We start from the raw sequence: 23,781 nt of genomic DNA, 5'->3' as shown, positions 1-23,781 counted from the left end.
AGTTGGTGTACACATGATGTTAACAGAAGTGGTCGAAAAGTGTACATGAGTCATTGTAAACATTTCCATGGGAAGTTCTATTAAATGATTAAGCATGGACTGGAATGCCTCTTTATGAAGACTGTAATTAGGGGGAAAATGTGAAAGGAAAATCTGATCTTGTTGTTGAAGAAAAAAAGAAGGGAGAAAAGGGCCTTTACATGAGAGCATTAGGTCCTGATGAAAAGGTATTCCAGAGATCTTCATGGATGAAATCATATTTAATCCAAAAAGTCTGTTAAAATCCTGCTTAAGCCTCACATACTCATCACACGTAACTGCAGTATGTGGGGGAACAATGTGCTTGCATTCCTCTTTGGTTCAGGTCTTTGCCACACGAAGCTCAAGAATGACCTCTTCGAGTGATTCTCCTGTTGTGGATCTTTTGTTCACTTGCATCAAAGCAGAAAGTCCTCAAGAGCGAGCTCCTTCAGAGCACAACGGCTGAAAAACTAACATTTGATCAAAGTAGAATCCGCAAGGTCAAAAAACAGCCTCCTCCTTTTCTTTCTTTTTTTTTTTTTAGGAACAATACAGTCTTTTCATGCTTCTTTCTTTTCGACCTTCCCCTTGATGCCCTTCCTCGTTGATTTATCCACGGTGTACTGTAAAATGCGCGGACACGCCACCAGTCAGGGTGGATTCTGGGCGTAACGTTGACTTGAAAATGACCTCACTCTCGGGGTTAACCAATGTCATCTAATGATCAGAGACGGGGTCCCCTAGAGTGAATTACCTCAAACATGACTTTTCCTTGACCTAGTTTTTCCCTGTGTGAGGAAAGTAGAGCCGACTATTAAGGGAGGAAGTGACTCTGAATAAATAGGAGCCTATACAGTGCAGCCATTGTGCTTTGTTCACACGTTAGTGGGTGAACCATTCATGCTGTTAAACATTAACCTTTCCCCTGCCAAAACAAAACTGGAATGTGCATGAAAAATACCATGTGCTTGATGTTGTATTGTGCACACTACTACTAGAAGTTTCGGTGACAATAATAGCAAACATTATGATATGATTAAAAGAGTAGTCATCTTAACATACACAGACTGCCTGGGGATGCAATAGTGCAATAGTTACTCACATAGCCCGTGCACAGACATGTACACCCAAGCACATGCTGCACATATCTGCAAACACAGATTCTTTATTAAATGTTAGATTGCTTTAAAGCAAAGATTAACTAATGATAATAGTCTCTCTCAGAGGGAGCAATGAAAACCATTCATTCTGGCTTCTGTTAGGCTCACTAAATTCATCTATCTTCACATGATAGCATTACGCTGTCACATTAAATTGATACCTTGCTTTGCAGTTCATTGTGTGGTCAGGCGGCATAGTAGCAGACATAACTTTCTTTTTCCACAGCACTATTAAGAAAGCAAGAAATATAATTTATTTTTTATTTATTTATTTTTTAAAGAGAAATGGTCACTATTTATTATTTGCTATAGCTATTATCACATATTATGGGCTAAAGATTGGTCCAGTGCTAAATAAACTGCTCCCAGCAGCGACATGCATCAGAGCTAACTATTTACGACAGCTATTTCCTGTCCGGTAATGGACAGCCAGGTCACTGTGACACTAAATCCAAATTGTTTTTAAATTCAGCTCTGTTACTTGCTGATCGTGAGCAGCAGAGCCGAAGCAGATTTGGTCAGGTGATGAAACTGTACCTAACAAAGCATTCCCTTCTTTAAGTGCATGCATCCCGGCCTCGGTGCAATCACTCGGGCATCTGTTGCTTATTAAAACGGTGCGATGGTTACTACAGGTGCAGTAAATTCCCAACCCTGCTTAGGATATTTATTGCTTTTGGGTTTACAGTCGGCCAGGCAAAAAGGGTTGAAGCACACCACGGGAATCTTTCATACCATTAAAAAATAATTTGACTGTGTGAGAACCTTCTGTAGCTATTTAATCTGCCAGGCCTATGCTCCTGTGTGTTGGGCTTAAGAGGAAGTGTAAAAATATCCAAGATCCCAGCAAACATTGTTGAAATAAGTCAAGAAAAAAATGGGCAGATGATGAAAGATAAGACAATGCAAGAAAAGTAATTACATTATCATGAAATGAAGATGAAGGTGCAATTTTTTTTATTTTGCATAGCTTATGGGTATCCACCTTATAGTTTTAGTAGTTGGAAAAAGAGCCTGGTACACACTGTGACTGATGGCATGAATAACAGTAAAGCTGCTTAATCTTTTCAGATGTCTGGCCCAGAGATTAGAGACGTCCCATGGCAGAGCAGATAATATTGATCACTGTGTCTGTCAACAGCTAGATGACCTGCTGAAGGGTCCTTGAGCAAGACAGCAGACCTCTGTACCTGCTCACTAAGTCACACAAAACTGAACACTTTTTAGCACAAATTAATAAATTATAAATGTGCACTTCATTAATTAGCTGTCTTCAGGTAAAGCCCTGCCACTGTCATCAGTCAAATCACAGTTCCAGTGATTCTTTTGTAAATAATAGATGCGCTTTAAAGTGACAGTCTTGTACTGGATCCAATGCCAAATGGGCAGCAACACAGCTATTAGACATGCAGAATGCAGTTGAGCCCCTAAACTCTAGAGGGCTCACCAATCCTAACTGTCCTGTCGCTCACAGCTGCAACAAAACCACAAAAGCACGAGGACACAAAATGCAGCCACAGCATAAATACTATCCATTCAGAAAAAAAAACTAAATTACCCTTTTAACCTACATTACCCCAAAGGAAATGAATAGGTTTCTACGGTGGAGAGGACCGACTGTGTTTATGTGATACAGGACCCATGACAAATACATTATGTTACACATTGGCCATGAAGGAATTAATTGGAATAACACAAAGCTTAGTGAGACTTCTGAAGATCCATTAAGAGAAACAGTAGCAGGGCTCTCAGGAAAGCTGCTTCCTCTTTATGTTTTTACACCATCAGTTAGAGGAAAAGATTTGCAAAACATCACACTTAACAGCCTGGAGTTCAGCTCTGCTGTCCGTTTCACCTTTCAAACATCTTAAACGTCAGGTTCTGTCACATGTAGGTGGACAATTATGACCCGTGAAAGCATTTTAAGTGAAAGGGTCAAGGGTCAAATGAAATGTAATCAGTCCTGACAGTGAGAGGCCTGAGTCCCTTGGTTTTGCTGTGCTGTAACATAAGAGTGTGATACTTTATTGATCCCCTGCAATGAAATGCGTCATTTTAATGACACTCTACCTGCAGGGAGGTCTGAGCAGTGACCCTTGGGGTGGCAGGGGCTTGATGACCTGCTCAGAAACACTTTCACCGGGCAAACTATGTCCAACATGGTTTTAGACAAAAAGGTGGTTTGACTGAATGGTGGTCTCCATCTGACCATTAGGTCAACTTGACCAAGTGGAGAGAGGGGACATCTGTTGACACCTGCTGCAGAGGCAAAGGAAAACATCTGCAGATCATATCGGATGGCCCAACCTGATACCACTAGTTTGTGTGTTAGTGTGCTCGGATGCATGTTCTGTCTACAGCTTTCCCACAGAAGCAAAAAGTGTATTTAAGTATATTATATTATATTAGCCTCATTCTATATATGCGCTTAAAGAAGTAAGCTTTATTACATAAAGATGAAGCAGAAAAATGGCGCTTGTTTTCTGAAGAAGACACACAAACTATATTTATGGATGAAAATTACATTAATCATTTATTAGATAAAACTTTAAATACAAAGCAGCATCCAGCTTTCCATAAAAGTTACCTGTGCTCCTTAAGAATAAGGTAATAAAAGTAAAAAGCCCTGGAGCCCGTGGAGGATTTAACTTCCATAATGGCTATGAACCATATCTTTAATTCAATGTGCTAAGTGTTATCGGAAAAATGATTACAAATTGCGATAAGGTTTTCCTAAGCTGCAGCTGCGGGCTGTTAATGATGGTGAATACACAGCAGTGTGCAAGCACATGTGATGCTGTGCAAAATGCAGACACACCAAAGCTAAACTGAAGTCTTTCAACGAGGCTTTGGGCCCAGCAGCGCAGAGACTGAAAGTAGTCACACAACAGCCTCTCCTCAGATTACAATGGTTCCCCACCACTCAATGATTTCTCAGAGCCTCTAATTAGCGCCCACACTTGTGTTTGGCGTCCAGAAAGGCGTAAGATTGAGTGTCACTCTTTGCACTACATCCGTCTTTTTGTGTTGACCCTCTGGAATTCCCTGTCTGAGCCTCTGAGCCTGGATTTAGACATGATATCAGCACCAAAATCTGTCATAAAGTGGAATATAAATCCACCCAACCTCAGTATTTCTCCTTTGAAAGTTCAACTGTAGTTTTAAGCACTTGTTTTTTACCACCTGTTGCCTAACTTGTAGAAGCAATAGTGATTTGTTTGGGAGTAAAAACTTGTGGCAAAAGAGCAAAACTACCGCACTTTAGCGAAATGTTTGGCGAATAGTTCTTGTGGACATCACCACACTGTTGACACTGAAAGTACCAAAAGTACCAAAACTGTTGCCAAAGCCTTCATTAAACAGCAAGAATACACAATTTTATTTCAGATCTCCTTGGCGGTGGCTCAAGACAGCGAGTAAATATTTTTGACAAATTACAATCAAGCCCTGCATTAATGCAGGATGCCCCATATCAACCTCAATTTCCTCATCAGCTGTCAAACATCAAATCAATATCCAAGTTAATTATTGTTCAGTGAATAGACTGATAGAATGAAAAAAAAATGAAAGAAAAACGGCTGTGAAATGTTTCTCACAAATACTAGGAGACGGGCTGAACCTCCCCTTCTGGCTGGAAACCAAGCGTTGACAGATGAACCACGTCTTTTTTAAACTTCTCTTTGCAGCTGCGGACGGCAGCTCCAGGCTGCTTTGTAGTCACATCTGTGAGCTGGACAGCTGGATATTTGGAGAAAATTACAGTTTGATCTGTGGCAAGCCAGATTGGAAGACTGCCTTGCCGTACCAGATCCAGACACTACAATTAAGTCTGATCAAAGATCCAGTTTTTTGCAATGAACGTAGCTCAGAGGATTGATAGCTGATCACAAGTCACTCTGTAGGTCACTGGCTCTTGGACGGAAGCATACAAATGTGCGCACAGCGGCTTTGAAGAGGTCAGTGTTTTTTAAATTGATCTATGACCACACATGTCTGCTCTGGAATCTCGGTAACGCTTAGGTTGCAACTTGGAGGATGGCCAAAGTCACACATGAACGAGTTTGTCTTCACACACCATCCTCTACTTTTCCCATTACTTCAATCATATTTTAAAAAAAAAGAGCTTTCAATGCTGGGTGGCAGTGGTGTGGTGGTTAGCACTGATGCCTCACAGCAAGAAGGTTCCGGGTTCGATTAATTGGTGATTCTAAATTGGCCATAGGTATGCATGTGAGTGTGAATGGTTGTCTGTCTCACTGTGTTAGCCCTGAGATAGACTGGAGACCTGTCAAGGGTGTACCCCGCCTCTCGCCTGATGACAGCTGGGATAGGCTCCAGCAGACCCCACGACCCTTCACAGGACAAGCGGTTACAGAAGATGAATGAATGAATGAACTCTCAATGCTTACTATTCCAAATCTACACCAAATAATCCAAACACAACTGTCTAGAGTGAAATAAAAAAAATAATAAATCATACAATATATATAGCAAACATTACTTCAAGAACAAACAACGCTTCAAGACGCTTATAGCAATTCAAGAAAATTTTGGGGAAAATTTTCAGCTGTAGCAGACTGAATTAATATCAAAGGGGACATGTGAAATGTGTTTTCATTTTCAGTCAGTTTAAAGGAGAAATTCTCTCGTCTCTTCCTCTCGTTCCAGATACAGATCAGTTCCATTAAGCAGGTTGCCCTGGATCTCTAATTACTACCACCCAACCAATCCTTCGCAACTTTTTGCTGTCTAAGAGAGGGGCTGCAGCTCTGAACCCAGTGTAATGAAAGTTTACTCCTTTCAACCTCTATTTACCAAGGGAGGATTTGCTGAGCACGGCTGCTCCTTTCCTGTAACATCCTGCTCTTGCTCCCACAGATACAAGCCTGTTGCTACACTACAGGCAAGATTGTTGGAAAGAGCTGAGAAGAAGTGTATCATTGCACTAAAATTCTTACTGTATTTAGACTGATTCAGCTCCGCTATCAGTCCACTGCCATTTCCAAATGCATGTCCCTCAAACCCCAGGAAACAACACTAGTGCATACATCCCAGCGTAACAACTTGCCAAGGGGCTGGGCTTTTCAAAACCAAGCAAGTTTGTACCTGGATCTTCACAGTTGTCTTGAGTAGCAATTTGAGGATTAGAAAATGAACAAAATTTACATTTCTGAAGGGAAATGTCTGCAGGCGGGGGCAGTGACTTTGAGTCTGCAGGTTAATTCCCACACTCAGTGCAGCTCTGTGTATCCATTCATTCAGGTTTTTTTAAGGATTTGTATTGCAATCACTATGGCAGGATTGTCTAAAGAAATGCTCTGGAGTGTAGTGAATACAGGTTTGGAAAGTTGCGACTTGCAAGGGTCTGAAGGCAAAATCTTTTAATAATATGTCTCATTTTACTGACTATGCCTCCTTAGCCCTTTTGAAATTGTATCAAATGTGAATGAAATGGTTCATGTGATCTTTATGAATTTAAACTTGGAATGTGGAAAGGTCCCATTTTTTTTTTTTTTCTTTTTGCAGAGCTCCCTGGCCCCTGTCCACATTACAAACCATTATTAGCTAGAGAAGTGACTAATCAGAGTTTACCCTGACTTTGTGCAAGTTGTTGAAGTTCACACACACACACAGAAAGATGACTCTTAAAGGCAACTTTTGCAACTACTACTTTTGTGTTAAACTGTGCCAACAAGATATAAGATATATTTGGCTCCTAATTCTGTTTGGTTAGAGTGGAAAAAAAAGGAATACTCCCTTCAAGGCATCACATTGGTGTATGAGCCTGAATGAAAGCAAGGCGACTGTCTTCTGAAATGCAAGGTGAAATTTAATCCTAGACATTTAACGCTTCACTGTAGCAGCATCACTGACCCTGGCCATCTATGCCATCTAATTGCAGGCAAATGATCAATGCAAACATGGATTCCCATTCACAACAACCTGCTGCTGTGATTAAAAAAGGAAAGTGATTATGATTCACTTACATTCATGTTATGTTATTTAATCAGGCTGTCCACGTGTTATTGTAATCCATCAAACAATTAGTCCTTTATTGCTTTACTTTATTCAGTTTCCGTCAGCACCAGAACTGCAAGCAACTTTTCTTTGACCTTCAGTCACACACACACTTTATAATGACTAAAGACTAATGTGATATCACCATACTTAGGTTGTCTCATCATTATGTGCTTGTTTGGATAACGGTTTTTAGATTTGACAACAAATGGAAACTCCAAGCGCTCAATTGGAGTGTTTAATAGTCTGCACAGATCATAGGATTGTCCAAAAGCCTCCCAGAACTCCTCTCTGACTGCTCATGAAAAAGCCTTTTTTATCACCTGTGTGCATTTGCTTCCAAACATTTCCTCGCTGTTTGATGCTATCCTTATCACAGAAAAATAAATAGGGAGAGAAAGCACAAGGTCAGACACTAAACTGTATTTTTGTAAACAATGAATATCCTTGAAGCTGCACTCAAGGAACAATAGCTGTGTAATTACTTTCTGAGATAAATGGTTAAAACAGGTGCTTTTCCCTCCAATGCTTCCAGAAGTTGGTATGTACATCTGAGTAGATGCTTTTTACTAAAACTTCTCAGTTCGATTCCTAAAGTGATCTATTGCCGGCTATGGTCAAAGCAGCAACTGGTAATAGTTAATAGTTGGGTGAACTGAGTAAGAACAAATGGTTTTGGTGTATCAGAAGAATTAATATTTATTTAAAGTATTAAACCAAAGTGAGTATTGAATATGTTTTAATTCTAAGGAGTTTTTGTTGTCACTGGTCTGAAAAGAGGGTTCATGTGTTAAGGTTCATAGTAAAATTAACAATACGTGTCAAAAACAGTACAGTTCCTCAAATGACCACTAGAGACTGGCTCAAAAAAGCGCCGATAGAGCTCTAATTTAGAGCAGAAAGTTAAATTATAGAAATGTATGCATAATTTAGGTCATGACCACTCTGCAGGTGGATGCCATCTCATGTTGCTAGTTGTGTGCCTAGGTTTCACCCATCCGAATCTGCTCCACTCACATTTCTTCCTTGTCCATTTTTCAGTCAGCCAGGAGATAGCCAGGACATAAGCTGCAGATCTGCACAGAGCATTCATACTCTGAGTTTGTCTGGCCACTGGCTGAGAGAATACATTATGGACCAATCACAGTGGCCTGTGTCGCCGCAAAGTGTAGTCCCATTTCTGGGGAGTTTCAGATGAAGTTATGCCATAGGTACACCTTAGATCTGACACAAAACAATAAACCTGGCTTTAGGGGGAGTCAGTTACTGCTAAGATGGGGACAACCAGAGCCACCACAAAAATATTAGATATCTACATTTTGAGTGTTTTAATGATGTATGACCATGCAGTTGTGACTTATTTTTAATGTGTGCTTCTTTATTTATATGGTATGCTCGGATACTGCACTTGCAGTAAGATTGCATGTAACAAAAATACGACCTGTAACTACAAAACCTTTTAACTTCCCTTGTTTTCATCAGAAATGTTTGATGTTCACAGCACGCATGCAGACACGTCCCTAATCTGCCTGAGAAAATCCATCACCATGAGAATCCAGTGCTGCAAAACACGCCAAAAAAACAAGCCAGCTCAGTGACCCGCTTTGGATCTCAGCTAAAGCCTGTCAACAGGTGTGAAGGGAGACAAAGTGTTGAACAAACTTTGGCTGTCAAGGCAAAAAATGAGAGATAGACTTTGACAAACGGAGTTGTGCATGAAAGATCTCCCTTGTCATTGGTGTCTCATTAGCTGCCGTGGTTCCGGGGCCTTTTTAATGCTGTCGCCTGTAAAAGTCCTAATTAGAGGCAGCTGAACAGATGTAAGATGTGGAGGGCAAAGGAAGAGGAGGAGGAGGAAGAGGAAGAGGGGGTTTGGCAACTTTTCCAACTGGTTAGTAGCCTGTCACTCTTCTTATAGAGTCTCTCATAGTCCGAGCATTAGTCATTCAAGAGGTGTCCTTCAAGCTGTTATCACACAATCTTCCCTGTGAAGTGTGAAGAAGAAAAGGGAGTGCGAAAGTCTTGGGGTCTTGTAAAATCGTCAGTCTCTTTCATATAGCTTCAGAGTCTCATTCTGTAGAAGAACCTTCATTTCTCTGTATTTTAATTATTTAATCTGAGCCATTATTGTCATCGCATGCACTTCTCGCAGTTTAAGTGTTAAATACCGGAGATGGCTCCAACTATTTTTGTTTTTATCTTGATGTTTATGCCTGCGTCAGGCCCATTCTTGTAAATGTGAAGGAACGCCTTGGCACAGCTTTTTCAAAATTGGCACCAACGTTCACTTGGACGCACTGATGTGGTGGTCAATGGTCCAAGTGCTTTTGTCTATAACTCAAGAATTCATAAGAATTCCTAATATCTGATAGGATAAATGGTGGGGTGATAACATTTTATATCCAAAAGGTCAAAGGTCAACTTGATTACAACACTATAATATTCGCAGATACACTTGTATTAATTCCTTCAAAGTCTTGATGACTTATTTTACAAGTCCGGACAGACATAGATGCAAACTGCAACTTGGCTAGTTGGCAGAGGAACATAAGTGCAATAATTCTGTGGTAAATCAGTATTGTGTAATGTCTGATTAATCTGCAAATAGTGCTAAAAAAGACGAACAAGTCCGGGTGCCTTTTATTCAGCTTTGCGTTTTGGACAGAGCTGAAAAAGGTTTGTGAGCACAGCTGCATAAATCAGGATCAGTGCTGTGTATACACAAATGCATCAGTACATTAGTACAGCCATATGTGATCTAATCCCAACTTATGTACACAGATCCTGTACACTACATTCACTATGAGGAGCACTGAGAAGTGGTTCAGCATTTTTTGGTTTAGTGCAGCTGTATTTTTCAACTATTTATCATGGCTCTTTGTGCACTGCTGCGCCTTATAAGCAAGCTTTAACATCAAACTCCAAACTGTTGATAGAACAGATAAGACAATGTGCATTAATCATCCAGCACATGCACAATAAACACACAATAAAACATGAATCGGTAGAGTTTTCCCCCTCCTAATGGCCATTACTGACTGGAATGGCAAACTGCCCAGTTAATGTCACGTTAATTATCACCTGAACGGAAACACAAACACACTCCACACTCATTCCAGAGTCTTATCTTTAACTACATCCCAGATCGAAGTTCAAGAGGATGTACGTCCACTCTCTTGTTTCTACTTGCTTGCCTCCAGCTGTAACATTATGCTGTGTCACCAACAGCATTAAACAGGACTTTAATTCACAGTGGATATTTTTAACTTGTCACTCACATATCTAACTAATACATTAATAAGGGCTGCACTGTATTTAGTGGCAGCAGTTCTCAGACCTTTGTGTATTGCATTCTGGCACACTGGCACAGCTTCCTGGTGCAGCTAAATGGAGTACAGCTATAATTAAGGTTATTAGTTACACGTGTGCTTTTCCTGCTAAGACAAGTCAAAATGTCTCCTGTGAAAACTGCCACACCCTCCGGTATTTGATTTTGAAAAGTCTACTTAAAATGTGCAGAACCTAGCAATAAAACACAGCATGGACACTACATCCTGCAAGACTACTGCTTTGGCAGAGTCACTGAGCTTCTGGTTACATCATCTACTCCCTGCATGTAATTTCTGATCATACTTAAACGTCCCTGTCTTTTTTCCTCTTGAGTGATTTTTTTTCAAATGTAAGCCTGTGGTACTGAGCCAAGCAACATCTGAGCCCTTTTCTTTGTACTCCTCAACTGCTTAATCACATCCAGTGTCAAACTCTTTTTTAATTTTAAGCACAACTCGAGTGTTTAGGATTGCAACATGTGCAGAGAGCTAGTACACAGTAGCATATGGCACAAAGACGAAGGAAGAGTGTTGGTTCTTCAGCGGTAGATCCCAAGAAACAAAAGAAACCGTGAGAAATGTAACAAATATCGGGGCATCTGTAACCAACTTACTGGAAGTTAGGCTGTTGAATAAATAAAACACACTTTTCCAGTAAGTCTATCAAGTCATTTTTTTCACATTGTACAAGGACAGCAGTTTTTCATGCTGCAACAAAGTGACGAATTGCACACCGTATCACATTCATTACAATTTTCCTCACTCTACAAGTTTGAATGGAATACATAAAGACAGGCCACTCATCAGAACATCATGTGTCCTGATGTATTATGTATTATGTACAGTATGATGTAACGTGCTCTTAGAAATTACAAATAAATAATAAATACTATCTATTCAAACCATGGGGGGAAATAGTTACAGGGCAGCTATATCCTGAGCTGTAGTACAGTCCCTTCATTTCTCTCCTCCTCTAGCAAAAAGACAATAAGATATCAATATGTGGGCTTTATACCACAGTAAGTGGTATAAAGCCCACATATTGAAGTGATTGTGAAGGAAGAATGGGTCAAACACAGGCCTTAGATCTGGGCAAACAGGATTTGTTCCAAGTTGACTTATTATTTTCCATTTTAAGTATCAGTTTGGTCAAATTTTGGGAGACAAAATGACTTGGTTAGATTAGGGAAGAGGGTAAAACAGATGACATCAGCTTTGTGTTCGAATGTCTTTCTGCCAGCAAGTGTTTCAGCTGCATGCAAATAGCATTGTTGGCTAGATACGCGGGTGCTTGTCTCTGTTATGCTTCAAACCTGGCTGTATAACCAGATGGGCTATTCTACCCCGAGTACAAACAGCATTGTTGGCTACTGCCTAACACTTGGGTGCAAATAGCATTTGCCCAATAAGTGAATTTATAACCCTCGCTATCAGCTGTCTTTTTGAGAGTGTTACAGGACGGTAAAATTTCCTTTCCTCAGCGGCAAAAGCTACCAAGTGACAAGGCTTGGAGATGTTGCTCTAAGACAAAACATTTCCCAGCATTGTCTTGTTCTACTGTGGAACGTGGTAAGAGGTAGTTTCATTCTTCATTCCACTAAACAGAGATTGCAGCAGATCTCTTTCTGCGTGCAGACAGCCACACTCAAACATGCACATACACACTTGGCAAAATCATTCCAGTCAGTCATACGACCTAATAGCTAATGTGCATTTTCATTCCAGTTGGGCTGTAGAAATGGATACCCTCTCCCGGGGATCCAAGTGTAAGCACGCCTTAGCAGAGCATATCCTGCGTGCACTGAAAACCTATTTGTGCTTTGGGAAAAGCCATACATTCTCAAAATAGTATGTGTGATTGGGTTACCGGCTCCGTATGCCACTGCCATAGAATCGTATATCACGTCTCACCATGTGCTAGGTGACATAATCCAGCCAGCATGGGAAGGCGCTGTGCCAATGATTACTGGGACAGGTGTGTTTTTTATTTCAAACCCTAAATGCATTAGTGCTGGGATATTTCACATTTCCATTTAATGGCTTCTGGTTCTCTTCTCACTCTCCTCCAATGGCACCTACAGTGGACACAGCGGCGGTTTCAATTCCGTCAGCATGCATGACTTATGAGTTGGTATTGTAACTATTTTGGGTAATAGGAACTGAAAACAAGAAAAATGTTTCTTCATAAACTTTGGACATTATGAATGTTTGAGTGAGATTGCACCCTGAGCTTGCGCTCCACGAGTAGCGACACACGGAGAACAAAGATCATTCTTTTAAGATGCAAATCAGTTCAGCTATGTGTCCCTGTGGTATCTTTGACCTGAAGCACACAAGGTTGCACTGCATAAAATGTAACGTAATCTCAAAACTATTTACTTTAGCGCTGAATCGACAAGAATCCTTTCAGATCAAGTAAAAACACATTGAGTGGAGATGCTGCTTGTCAGACTGATGCAGAAGTTGATTAAGCACAAAGGGGTACCGCAACTGAAGGGTAACAAGCCAGAACAATGGTATGCTTTTAATTAATATTACTGGCATTTATTAGCAACTTACGCCAAAGCAACCTGTCATGTAATAAATATGAAATGACGTATAAGGAATGCCGTTCAAGAAATATGGCTGCAAAAAAGTAAAACGGTATTTGTCAGTACAGGCCATAAATCAGTCTATCCAGACACATGCTGGTATGTACAGCACATGCTTTTCATGTGTACCATAATGTTTGTCTTTACAAATTGACAGATCTTTATTCTGATGTTAACTGCTGAAACTGCATATTCTGCACCGAGCTGTCCAACACACTGGATGTATTCAAAACATAATGAGGGTGTTCACGCATCGGTAACTCTGGCTGTCCTTTTCTAAAATCAGCATGCTTAATGACGGTGCTTGATGACCACCAAATGTTTCTGCTGCATAAGATGAACCTACAGTAGTAACTGGCTTTCACACATGACAAACCCTTCACGTCATAGCGAGGAAGATGGCACACGCGGAAAAGATCGTGCCTCGGTGATGGGTCTGCATAAACTATGCAGCCTTGTAGTCAAAGATAATTCATTATTTACAGAGTGAGACTCAGCCAGAAAAAAAAAAAAATAATCCAAAATAATATATGTGAAATATGTAAATAAAATCATCTTTCATTAATATATGTTTTAGGAATGTGTCTGAATAATGCAATGGCAGTTAAACAGTGCTACAGTAATATGCAAAAGTATCCGATACTGTAGCACGGTGGGAACAGTGGGTAGCGTTGATGCCTCACAGCAAGAAGGTCGCTGGTTCGAATCCCCGGGGCGGAGGCCTTTCTGTGTGGAGTTTGCATGTTCTCCCCGTGTCTGCGTGGGTTTTCTCCGGGCACTCCGGTTTCCTCCCATCATCAAAACATGCTAGGTGTTAGGCACTGGTCAGGTTGGCCCACAGTGGCGGCGTGCGCGAGTGCAGCGGCTCAGGACCAACCCTCCATGTCTGACCATGCAATCTCGTTATATGATACTTGTATAATATAATGACAAATAAAAGCTCTTTATCTCTTTAGATATTTGGATTCTTATCCTCTGTCTTATCCATCATGTAATACCACTAGAGAAGGCATCTAATGTGTCTACATGTTACTCTGCAGCATGGCAGTGACCCTGCGCATACAGCCAGAGTCATTATTAGTGTGTAGAGCGACAAGAAGAACAAGGAGACCTCCAACAGGTGGAATAATGCCACTGTGTGATTACGCGAAGATGCAGAACAGACTGTGACAGCCTAAATCAACAGAAAAATTGTCCCAGAAACAATATCCCCGCCAGGAATCATGAAAAAAAAAAAAAAATAATAAAAAATTAAAGGATTTTTTCACTTTCGTGTCTAGAAACCTTTTCGCCATATTTTAAATAAAATGGATGTAATATAATGTTTATGTGTCATTTTGTACCTGATTTATAGATAGAGTACTGCATAACCAGAAGGTAGATCATTAACCACTGGCAGTCTGTTGTTAGTTAACTTATACTGTTACTATTTTTTCCTTTCATGTTCCTTAATAACTACCCAGTATTTTAGACAACTATTTTCTCGTAATGTCTGACTAAATAGGTCCTGTTCTGTCACAAAAGTCACAGCTGGGAGATTCTTCAACACTTGTTCTGGGTCAAGCTCCCTGTCAGTCAACTGCTAGGTGATGCCCGAAAGGCCCAGTGAACTGAGGAGTGGAGTCCTTACAAGACACTTTGACATACCTCTCTGATAGGGGGTGATGACATCTGCCAAGTTATGCAGACATGCCCACCAGAGACAGCAACCAAGGTCAACTCATCTTACTGCCAAGATTTTCTAGTCCAGCTGGAATTCCAGTTGCCGTAAGGAAACCAATAGTCTGAGGACAAATGAGGACTGCGTAAAAACAGAGCCGTACTGACAACGATTCAAGCCCTCACGGCCTCGAGCTGATCCAAATGTTTTATCAATGGAGGCTCCTGTTTGAGAGGGAATTTGTTTTGTTACAACAAGAACGGTAATTATTCTTGCCAGCTTTTAGAGTAGATCAAGCGAACTTCCCAAGCTCCTCTTTTTTTTTTTCATACTATTATACGTTTTTATAACCCAGCGGATATTTGCTCATTTTCTTGCCTTGACAGGTTGTGTTTTCAGTGCAAAATGCTCATAAATTACAACCGTGTGAGACAAATACTTATGCATTTAGTTAATTAAGCATATAAAACCATGGAAATGTGATATGGGGAATGTTTTTGAGCCATAGGCTGGTTGGGTTAGGGTGAACAAACGCTAATGGGAATGGCATGCCTCTTGTGTTAATGCAAGCAGTGAATCAAAAAAACAATCAAAGTAGTAAGAAAAAAAAAAAAAGGAACAAAGAGCTGAGCAAACGATGCTAACTCAAAGTGAATGGCAGGCATTTGCTCAGACAAGTCATTTTCACTCCAGGCAGATAGTATGCTCCACCCTTCCTGCACCAGTCAGCCACTTCCTTAAACCCATTTAGAATCAATAACACCGGCACTATTTACACCTTGTTCAGAAGTCTAAATTTATATACTGTGGCTTTTTTTTTTTTTTTTTTTGCAGTGGGAGTCTCAGAGGCATACACTTGACTCATAATTGCTCATTTTCCCTGCGCTTTGTTTTATTCAGCCAGCTTCTTGTGTAGCCGCTTTGCTCTGTGCCAGCTAGTCATGCAGTAGCTGCTTGAGTCATTGTGCCAAAGCAGCTGATAACATTCACGGAGTCCTTCCGCTAAGGAGGCTAAATTGTTTTTCAATTTGGGTAATTTCTTTCCACTGATAAGGAAAAAAACATGATCGTAAAGTTATCTGTAATCATTTTGCTTGTGAGGGAGGCTCGTGGTGTCCTTTTTCTTTTTTTAGCATCATCGTATCAGCGTGATTACAGCCTTCAGAACTAGCATTTACCCGGAAACATTGACAAACATTTGAACTGATATTGCCAAGTTGATGGCATAACCTTTTCACTATCCTTATCTGAAAACTGGGGCTATTTTAGAAAGCGGGTTTCTTATTTGAGGCCAGCAGGCAGAGGCAAGACAATGGGACTGCTGCAGACGCTGAACAGATAAGAACCTGGAAGAAACACAGTGGCACATTAAAGATATTCTTTAAATACATTATTTATCCAGACAGTGTTTGCTGAGTACGTATGTGTTTCCTCACCAACACCCTGATTTCTATTCAGACAGTTCCAGACACACCTGGGAGCTACAAGTGCACCTGATAATGGCCATGCAGTAGCTACAAGATAAGTGTCTTGCTTCAGGTCACTGCAGTGGAGCACCAAGACGCAGATTTTATGGAATATTTTAATCATAATTTCATATTTCAGTTTCTTCCAAGCTACATTGCCTCATAATTGAATCTGTTTTCCACCCATACATAAATAAACATGATCGTGCTCTTCCTCCATGGGATGGTGAAAGGTACTGATCACATTCTGTCTCTAGGTTGGTTTCACTTGGAAATCCTGTTGCTATAGTAACAGCTATTGTCAAGGGACGTACACACAGGAAGAGATTAGCAGCAATATGGCGGCAAGAAAGCGTGAAATGATAATGAGATTCGGTTGGTTGTAGCCCCGAATGTCTACCACAAGGTAACACTGTCCACAATGTTGGTTCCTACCATCAGATTCACCGTGCTGAGAACAGGCTTGGAGTGTCAAGTGGACCCAGATCAAGCAGCCTTGACCACGACAATGTTTCCTTTTCAAATAGAGAGCGGAGACAGTAAGAGGAGCAAGATCTGTTCATGCACTGTCAATATTTTTATGTTCTGCTTGTTTCCCTTGGAAATAGTTGTGTTGGGAAATAGATAAAAGGTTAAATAGGCAACCAGAGTCATTGATGTCCACAATTGGCAGCTACAAAGAGATGGAGAACGAATAAAATGTACAGGGCTCTATAGTTTTATAGTTTAGCTGATGTTGCTACAGTCATCATTTCTTAACATCTATACTTACACTTAAATGACACAAAAAATTCCACATTGGAAAAGAAAAAGCTGATGTCTGATTGTTCATTCATTCATTCATTCATCTTCTGTACCCGCTTATTCCTGTTAAGGGTCGCGGGGGTCTGCTGGAGCCTATCCCAGCTGTCATCGGGCGAGAGGCGGGGTACACCCTGGACAGGTCGCCAGCCTATCGCAGGGCTGATTGTTAATCTGGTTATTATGTAATCCATTTAATGCCAGCCAATGCATAGTACTAGATATCTGACTTAACAACTGTAATTTTTACTGATTTTGAATCATTAAAGTTTTGTCCTGTCACAGTTTTCACTGTTTCACTGCTGCTTTGAGAAACAAAAAATTCAACAACTGCTGCCTTGAATATACTGAGCAAACAAAGGGACGCTGGAGGAGTACATTATGTTTTGTAAGTGGTTAACTTTCTTAGACAAATGTATACATTGTTCCACTACAACAACTTGTCGCTACGGGAATCCCTTTCAAATAAACAGCTGCCAAACTTGATATATTATTGTCTTGTACTAAAAGGTTTATTCTGAATGCAATATCACTTCAGAGGTGACCTAAAACTGCTTTTCTACTAGCAATAGGCAAAATATTTTTGTCTGACCTGAAACCTGTCATTTGGCATAATGAACCTAAAGAAACCTTTTGGAGACTAAGACATTAGTTTTTTGTTTTCATTGGATCATGGCTGGCCAGAGCATTGTCCGTAAGCAAAGAAAACTCGACAAGAATAGATTCATCCAGGCGCAGACAGACCGGACGTCAGTCGAGACTATTTTTCCTTAAAGAACCTAAATCTATGACCCAGATCCCTTGAAAACTCCCTTGGCTTCCTGAAGTGTTGGGAGAGACCGTGCCCTGGCTGCCCAAAATGACAAACAGCAGGCAGGCGGTGGCATGCTTTCACCTGCCAAATACAGCACTCTACTTCCAAATAGAGCTGACAGGGAAAACATAGACACTTTTATCCAGGGTCTCCCACACTCTGGAGTGAGATGTTGAGGGGGAAAAAATCACCTCCTGCGAGAAGACATAGATCTGCTTGTATTCAGCAGTTTCTACGGCTGCTATCGTGGAAAAATCACACTAATGATGGGCAGGGACAAGAAGCCAGAATGTATTGTATATATTAGAAAGTTTGATTCCAGCACTACGAAAGTAAGATAAACCTATCTACATATATGTGGTTTTGATCTAACAATGGCGACATACTTGGTGAAATAGCCATTTTCTTCCCACAGAGTTCATTGAACATGCGAACCATCCATTTTCTTTGATGGTTTTAATACAGCCTGACATACCGGCCACTATTGCACTGCCCACTACAATGATTAACTGCGTAGTGCTGCATTCATTCATTCATGCATATCCATCAAAGTACACATTCTTCTAAGTGGAAACAAGCTTTCCCAGGGAAGCAGGCTCAGGAAACATCTGACCTGTATTAAAGAACGAATGGAGATTTCAAGCCAGGCTGGTTCTGTTGCACTGGTTTAAGAGCCGTATCGTAATTTCAAATTAAGACACAGAGTTAAGCACTATGGAAACCACTTAAAATAACATAAACGGCAATGCCAGCTGGCCACATTTGTAGCTGCCTGTAGAAGAGGCTTGATGCTATATAAATCAGTATGTTTGGTCTGTCTTGGTCTCGGGGCAGACTTGGAAACATTTGCTGAGAGGTTCAAATTATGCTTGATGCTTCTTAATTTCACATGCAGATACTGTTTGGTGAATCATATGTAGTGGAATATTTGTTTCTAGCAAATGTAGCAAAACATGTTGTGTGAAAACTGATTGGGATTTAATGTTACAACTTTTTTATATATTGGCAATTAGCGCTTTTATTTCTTCCAACTTTGCAAATTTAGAAAGCTGCTCCCAGTTGGTGAAAGCATCCAAGACTAGCCCAACGTTTTAGCTCACAATTGGCGGAATCTTAATGTCTCTGATTAGATATTTGGGAGTTGGAGTTTGTTTCTCCCCTTGGGTTTTTGTGTATACAGGCTTGTACCTTGAACTTTTTATCAAATGACCAAATATTTCCTTAAGCTGTTGCTAATCTTTCTGTGTATAAACAAGGCTTGGAGTCTAGCAAGGTGGACGAACTTACTATTCATCTTTAGGTGATTGGCAGCTAAAGTACTTCTAAGTGTGCTATTAACAACTATTCTCAGCGACCAATGAATGAATGAAACAGTCATGATTCCTAACAAGGCCACCCAGTCTTTTGCCTGTTTTTAAATCCCCGCTGCAAACGTCTTATTTGTCTACATCACAATCTAATGAATGCACAATGCACCCCTGTGCTGCAAGTATGCCTATATGTGGCACACTGCACATGTTCCCTATAGGCCTACGACCCTTCTAACCCCAGTCCTCCCCCTAATCCCATAATCTTTAACGGAACACCAGCCTCTGTGATCATTGGCAGATCTAGAGTGGTGCATACCTTCTTCCAGTGGCGCTCAGGGGGGGATATGTGGAAATATCACAGGTAATCTGCATCTCCTACAAATATCTGCAGCTGGATGTTTTTGATGAAACCTTTGTCTCTGCTTAAGGGTGGGTATGGTATGGATAAAAACATGGGCTTCTACAGAAAAGAGAAGACAAACTTCTTAATGTCATGTAAGTGATGTGGAGCTGACTTGTGACTAAGAAGCTGAGATGCATCTTCAGTGGGATGTACGTTACTGGCAACAACCTGCATCTCTCCCAGCAAGTCACTGCCTAAGACACAATAATTTTCATAAAGGCTGCACGGCAGAATGAAACGTACCTATATATGTCATGGGTAATCAACTTGAAGACAAGGTGAAGTGCTACATTATATACAAGTCTATTTGCTCAGATGGAAAGACAACATTGATTGAACTTTCTATAAAATAAAACTCAGTGCCACTATCAACCTATTATAAAATGTATTTCACAGATAGTGTACTGTTGATTTCCTTTTCCAGAGTCCGAGGGAGAAAAATAACACTACCTGGATTACATTCACTGGCATTATTTGTTCCATTACAGAAAGGACATACTTACAAAGCTGACTTGGAATGTGTTTGGGTCAGCACTGACTCCTTCAGTGTGTAATCCAGGCCAAACCCCAAAAAGGCAGTCAACTTTAGTTTCTGAGAGCAGATATTGCAGGGATATGAAATAAAATAGGTTGGCACTGAATCTCAGTTTTCTTGTTTATGTGTCTTAGTGAATAGTGGTGTAAAATGAGACTATGTTAGACTATCTGGTCTCAATTTACACCCGTTTGCAGGAAGAAAAAGATTTTTCTACACAACAAAAGAATAACCAGAGGTTGTGGCGGTGGTGGTCGGGGTGGATGATTACATGCATTTTTCCTCTAACTTTTTCCCGTTCCAAAATCATACACAGCCATCCAGTAGGGCGACTGGAGATCTCATTTTTAGTAATGTTTTTTCTTAATAACCGTGAAACTTTATAGCCATGTGGCGAACACATGAAAATGACATGTGCAACACTGTAACATAATTCTCAGCGGTGGAGGAAGGAAATGTTCACGTTATTTATGACCACAACACTCACAGTTTGAATTTCAGAGTTCATGCCCGTTCCTTTTTGGAAGTTTTGCCCAAATCATCTATTGCGACAGATGGTTACTCTCCACTGCACTGGCTCTCAATGGGAGATGGTCCCCACTGATATCTTATGGAGTCATCAGCAGCTGCTTGCCAAGCTTAATACGACTGGGGACCGTAACTCTCTAGGCAACTACTACTAAACATGCCAGACAGGTCTGGCTCTCTCCCCGACTTCAGATCGATATCAAATTGTCTCACCGAGTATCAGCAATCAAGTGTGGCAGAATGGCGAGCACTCAGACACTCCAGTCAGAGGTTACAGACGGCCTGGCCAGCTATGCCCTCAGCCAACGTGTGACCACGATTTTAAAGAGTTCTTTGACAGTTTAACATCTTTCCCCCACACTTCCCCTCCTTCACTTACTTCATCTCTCTCCCTCTCCTCCCTCCTCCCTGTTGTTTTCCTTTCTCAGTCGTCCTGATTGAACCTGGAGATCCCGACGGGAGGCTCTGATTTCTCAGCGCTCGCTGTTACTGTAGTGAAGTCAGTGCTGCATGTCCTCACACAAGGCCAGTCAAACCTACTGGCTATAGAAGACTGAGTAATGAATGATGTTTGAGCAATGCAACATCTGCAGAACACAGACATGGTGGTGCTTTGAACTGTGAGATTTATTTGTGTCTTTATGTTGTTGATATGTTGCTATGTAAAATTGTACTGTTTATTTAACTTGATTTAAAAAAGGATTCAAATAAGCATCAATTACTAGAGTTTTTAAGTAGCATTATATACCATTAAGAAGAACAACGTTTTGGTGTCCAGGCTGTTGGATCCCACTTTCTGCACAGCACTTGCTCCTTATAAGAAAAAGATTTATCAAGTGGACATCTGGACCAAAATGTTAACACTTAGTAAGAAGTTAAATAGTTCATTGAGGGCTCTTCCGGGTGATTTATGGAGCTAAAAAGCAAAAGAAAGAGCTATGGCTTATGGTTAATCTATAATTCATTAGTAAGTGTTTTATCAACCACTAAATTAAAAAGAAAAATCCTCATTAAGTGGGTTTCAATCAGTGTATTAGCTAAATTCCAGGAAGATTACAGAATGCTCATGCCCAATCTTAATTAATAACATTATTACAGATTTCTAAGATTACCCTATGTTCCACCACTACTGTGCACTCACACTCACTACACAACAAAGGACCTAATTGTCCCCCCCCCCCCCCCCTAAAAAAATAAAATAAAATAAAAAAAAATAATCATTGCCGAATATTATTTACTTATGTAGCCAAATATACCATCAACATCAGCCTGGACGTAACATTAAACGTGGAAAATGTCTGAATCAGTGCAGTTCAGTGCAGTCAGTTCAGAGGTAAGCAAATTACATCGCCCCGAGCGACTTCTGCTGAATGAATGGAGCCTTTTTTTATGATCACAAGCAAAACCTTTCCCGGGGGACCTGGAATTTCAGGAGGGTTTCCCCCTCTTAAACATACAGGGGTACACTTTAAAGGTAAAAGGTAATTTTGCACTTCCTATCCTGGATAATGCTGTTCGAAAGGCATTAAATGTTGCCATTCATTGCAGCTCCACGCAGATGTGCATTTTAAAGAATCTCAGTTTAAAAACTTTGCTGAATGAAACAAAATGAAAACTCACCGTTTTGCTCCTTTATATTTGGAAGGTGAAACTTGCTGACATGACTTGATTCAGCTTCCGACCCATATTGTTGGAGAAGCGATGCAAGAAGGAGTAATAATGGAAGGATCATTTGGATGAGTGGTAGTTGGCGATCACAAAGCGCTGTAGACGGGATGGTTTGTATCACCACACGCACGCGTCGTTTACAGGACACCAGTGCAGTCTTGGACACATTTGGAGAGGATAAACGCAGAGTGAAATCCACATAATCTTAATCATCAGTCCGTCTGAAGAAAGTGAAATGTCACAACAAATCCTCTCCACAGCTTCCAAACCTGGCGCTGCTGCGCAATGCAAGTGCGCACCTGTTGGTTTTAAGAAAACGTGGATACTTTGCTCAAAGAAAGTTTGGTTTTAAGTATTTATAATCCCGGAATTAGTTGTAAAATCGTCCTTATGCACGCATATCAACTATGGTACCAGATCGTTAGAAATGCACTTATGCATTTTGGCTAAAGCGCGTCCACTGTGCGTTCTTCACTCCGCCTGATAAATCCCTGCAGATCTTTACGCATTACAGCAAAGGCTCACACACGGAGAGAGCGAGGGAGTCCAGCAACCTGATACAGTCTGTGCCCAGAAACCATTCGCAACACCGAGACGAGTTCTGTTGTCTGGCGCGGTCTAGAGTCATAACTTGGAGACTGAGATAAAATATCGCTGCGCGGCCAGGGTTGGGTTTTTGGAGACTGGCAACTGACGGCACAACAGGTGCTATACATAAAGTACAACTTCCCAGCCGAGGAAACTCCCCGGGATGTTAACTATTACGTTGCTGCCTGGTCTTTCACCCACTTTCAGTTCCATTTTTTTGTTCCTCCTGCAATCAGTTTCACAAGTAATTTCCAGAGAAAGCTATAGAGAAAAACAGTTCAGTGTGAGGTGATCTTGATATCTGGGAACTCCTGAAATTACTCTGCAGACTCTTCTACGCAAATGAAAAAAAAATAAATAATAATAACTGTGCAGCAGTTAAATTGAATGACTAAAGATTTTATCTTTGCAGCACTTCTAGAAGAAGTTATATCTATTTTAAGAACAAGGAAATTTGAAGTATGTGCTGGTAAAGACATTTTCCTACTCATTCTATTGGGCTAAATCATTGCAGCCTTTGTGACCCAGTTCCATTTTTATCCCGGAGCATCATGGTTCATCAAATTTATAACATATACACGGTTAAACAATGTAGTCCAGATTACATATTCACATCAGGGTGGTCATGATTCAACTGAAACTTTCCGTAAGAAAAAAAAAAGCTTGTTTCAGCCACATAGTGATTGTTTAAAACCTTGATTCACTTTCCCCATACAAGACGTGAAAGACAAATGTACCCACACAAAACTTTTTAACACTCTGTTTTGCACTTTGCCTAAATGTTTCTGTGGAAGGAAATGTTTAAGGGCTTCTCAATTTGTCATATCAAAGCAGAGACACCGCTTGGAACAATACTCCCTCCTGTTCCCAATTTCCTTTCTCCCCGGCC

The 23,781-nt window shown here is 40.7% G+C and overlaps 1 protein-coding gene across 1 annotated transcript in view; it reads right to left on the bottom strand.

Annotated features, from left to right (window-relative positions):
- Window positions 1-23,018, bottom strand: part of pdgfc (platelet derived growth factor c) — a 39,844-nt gene extending 16,826 nt beyond the window's left edge. The window contains exon 1 of the mRNA XM_084549485.1: window positions 22,257-23,018. Coding sequence (XP_084405611.1) covers window positions 22,257-22,368 — 112 coding nt within the window. The 5' untranslated portion in view covers window positions 22,369-23,018. The remainder of the gene's footprint in view (window positions 1-22,256) is intronic.
- Window positions 23,019-23,781: the final 763 nt, after the last annotated feature.

The sequence above is a fragment of the Chelon labrosus genome, assembly GCF_963514085.1.
Source record: "Chelon labrosus genome assembly, chromosome: 8".
In the NCBI taxonomy this organism is placed as follows: Eukaryota; Metazoa; Chordata; class Actinopteri; order Mugiliformes; family Mugilidae; genus Chelon; species Chelon labrosus.
The sequence above is the reverse complement of the archived record's forward strand: the minus strand, read 5'-3'. Positions and strand labels throughout refer to the sequence as shown.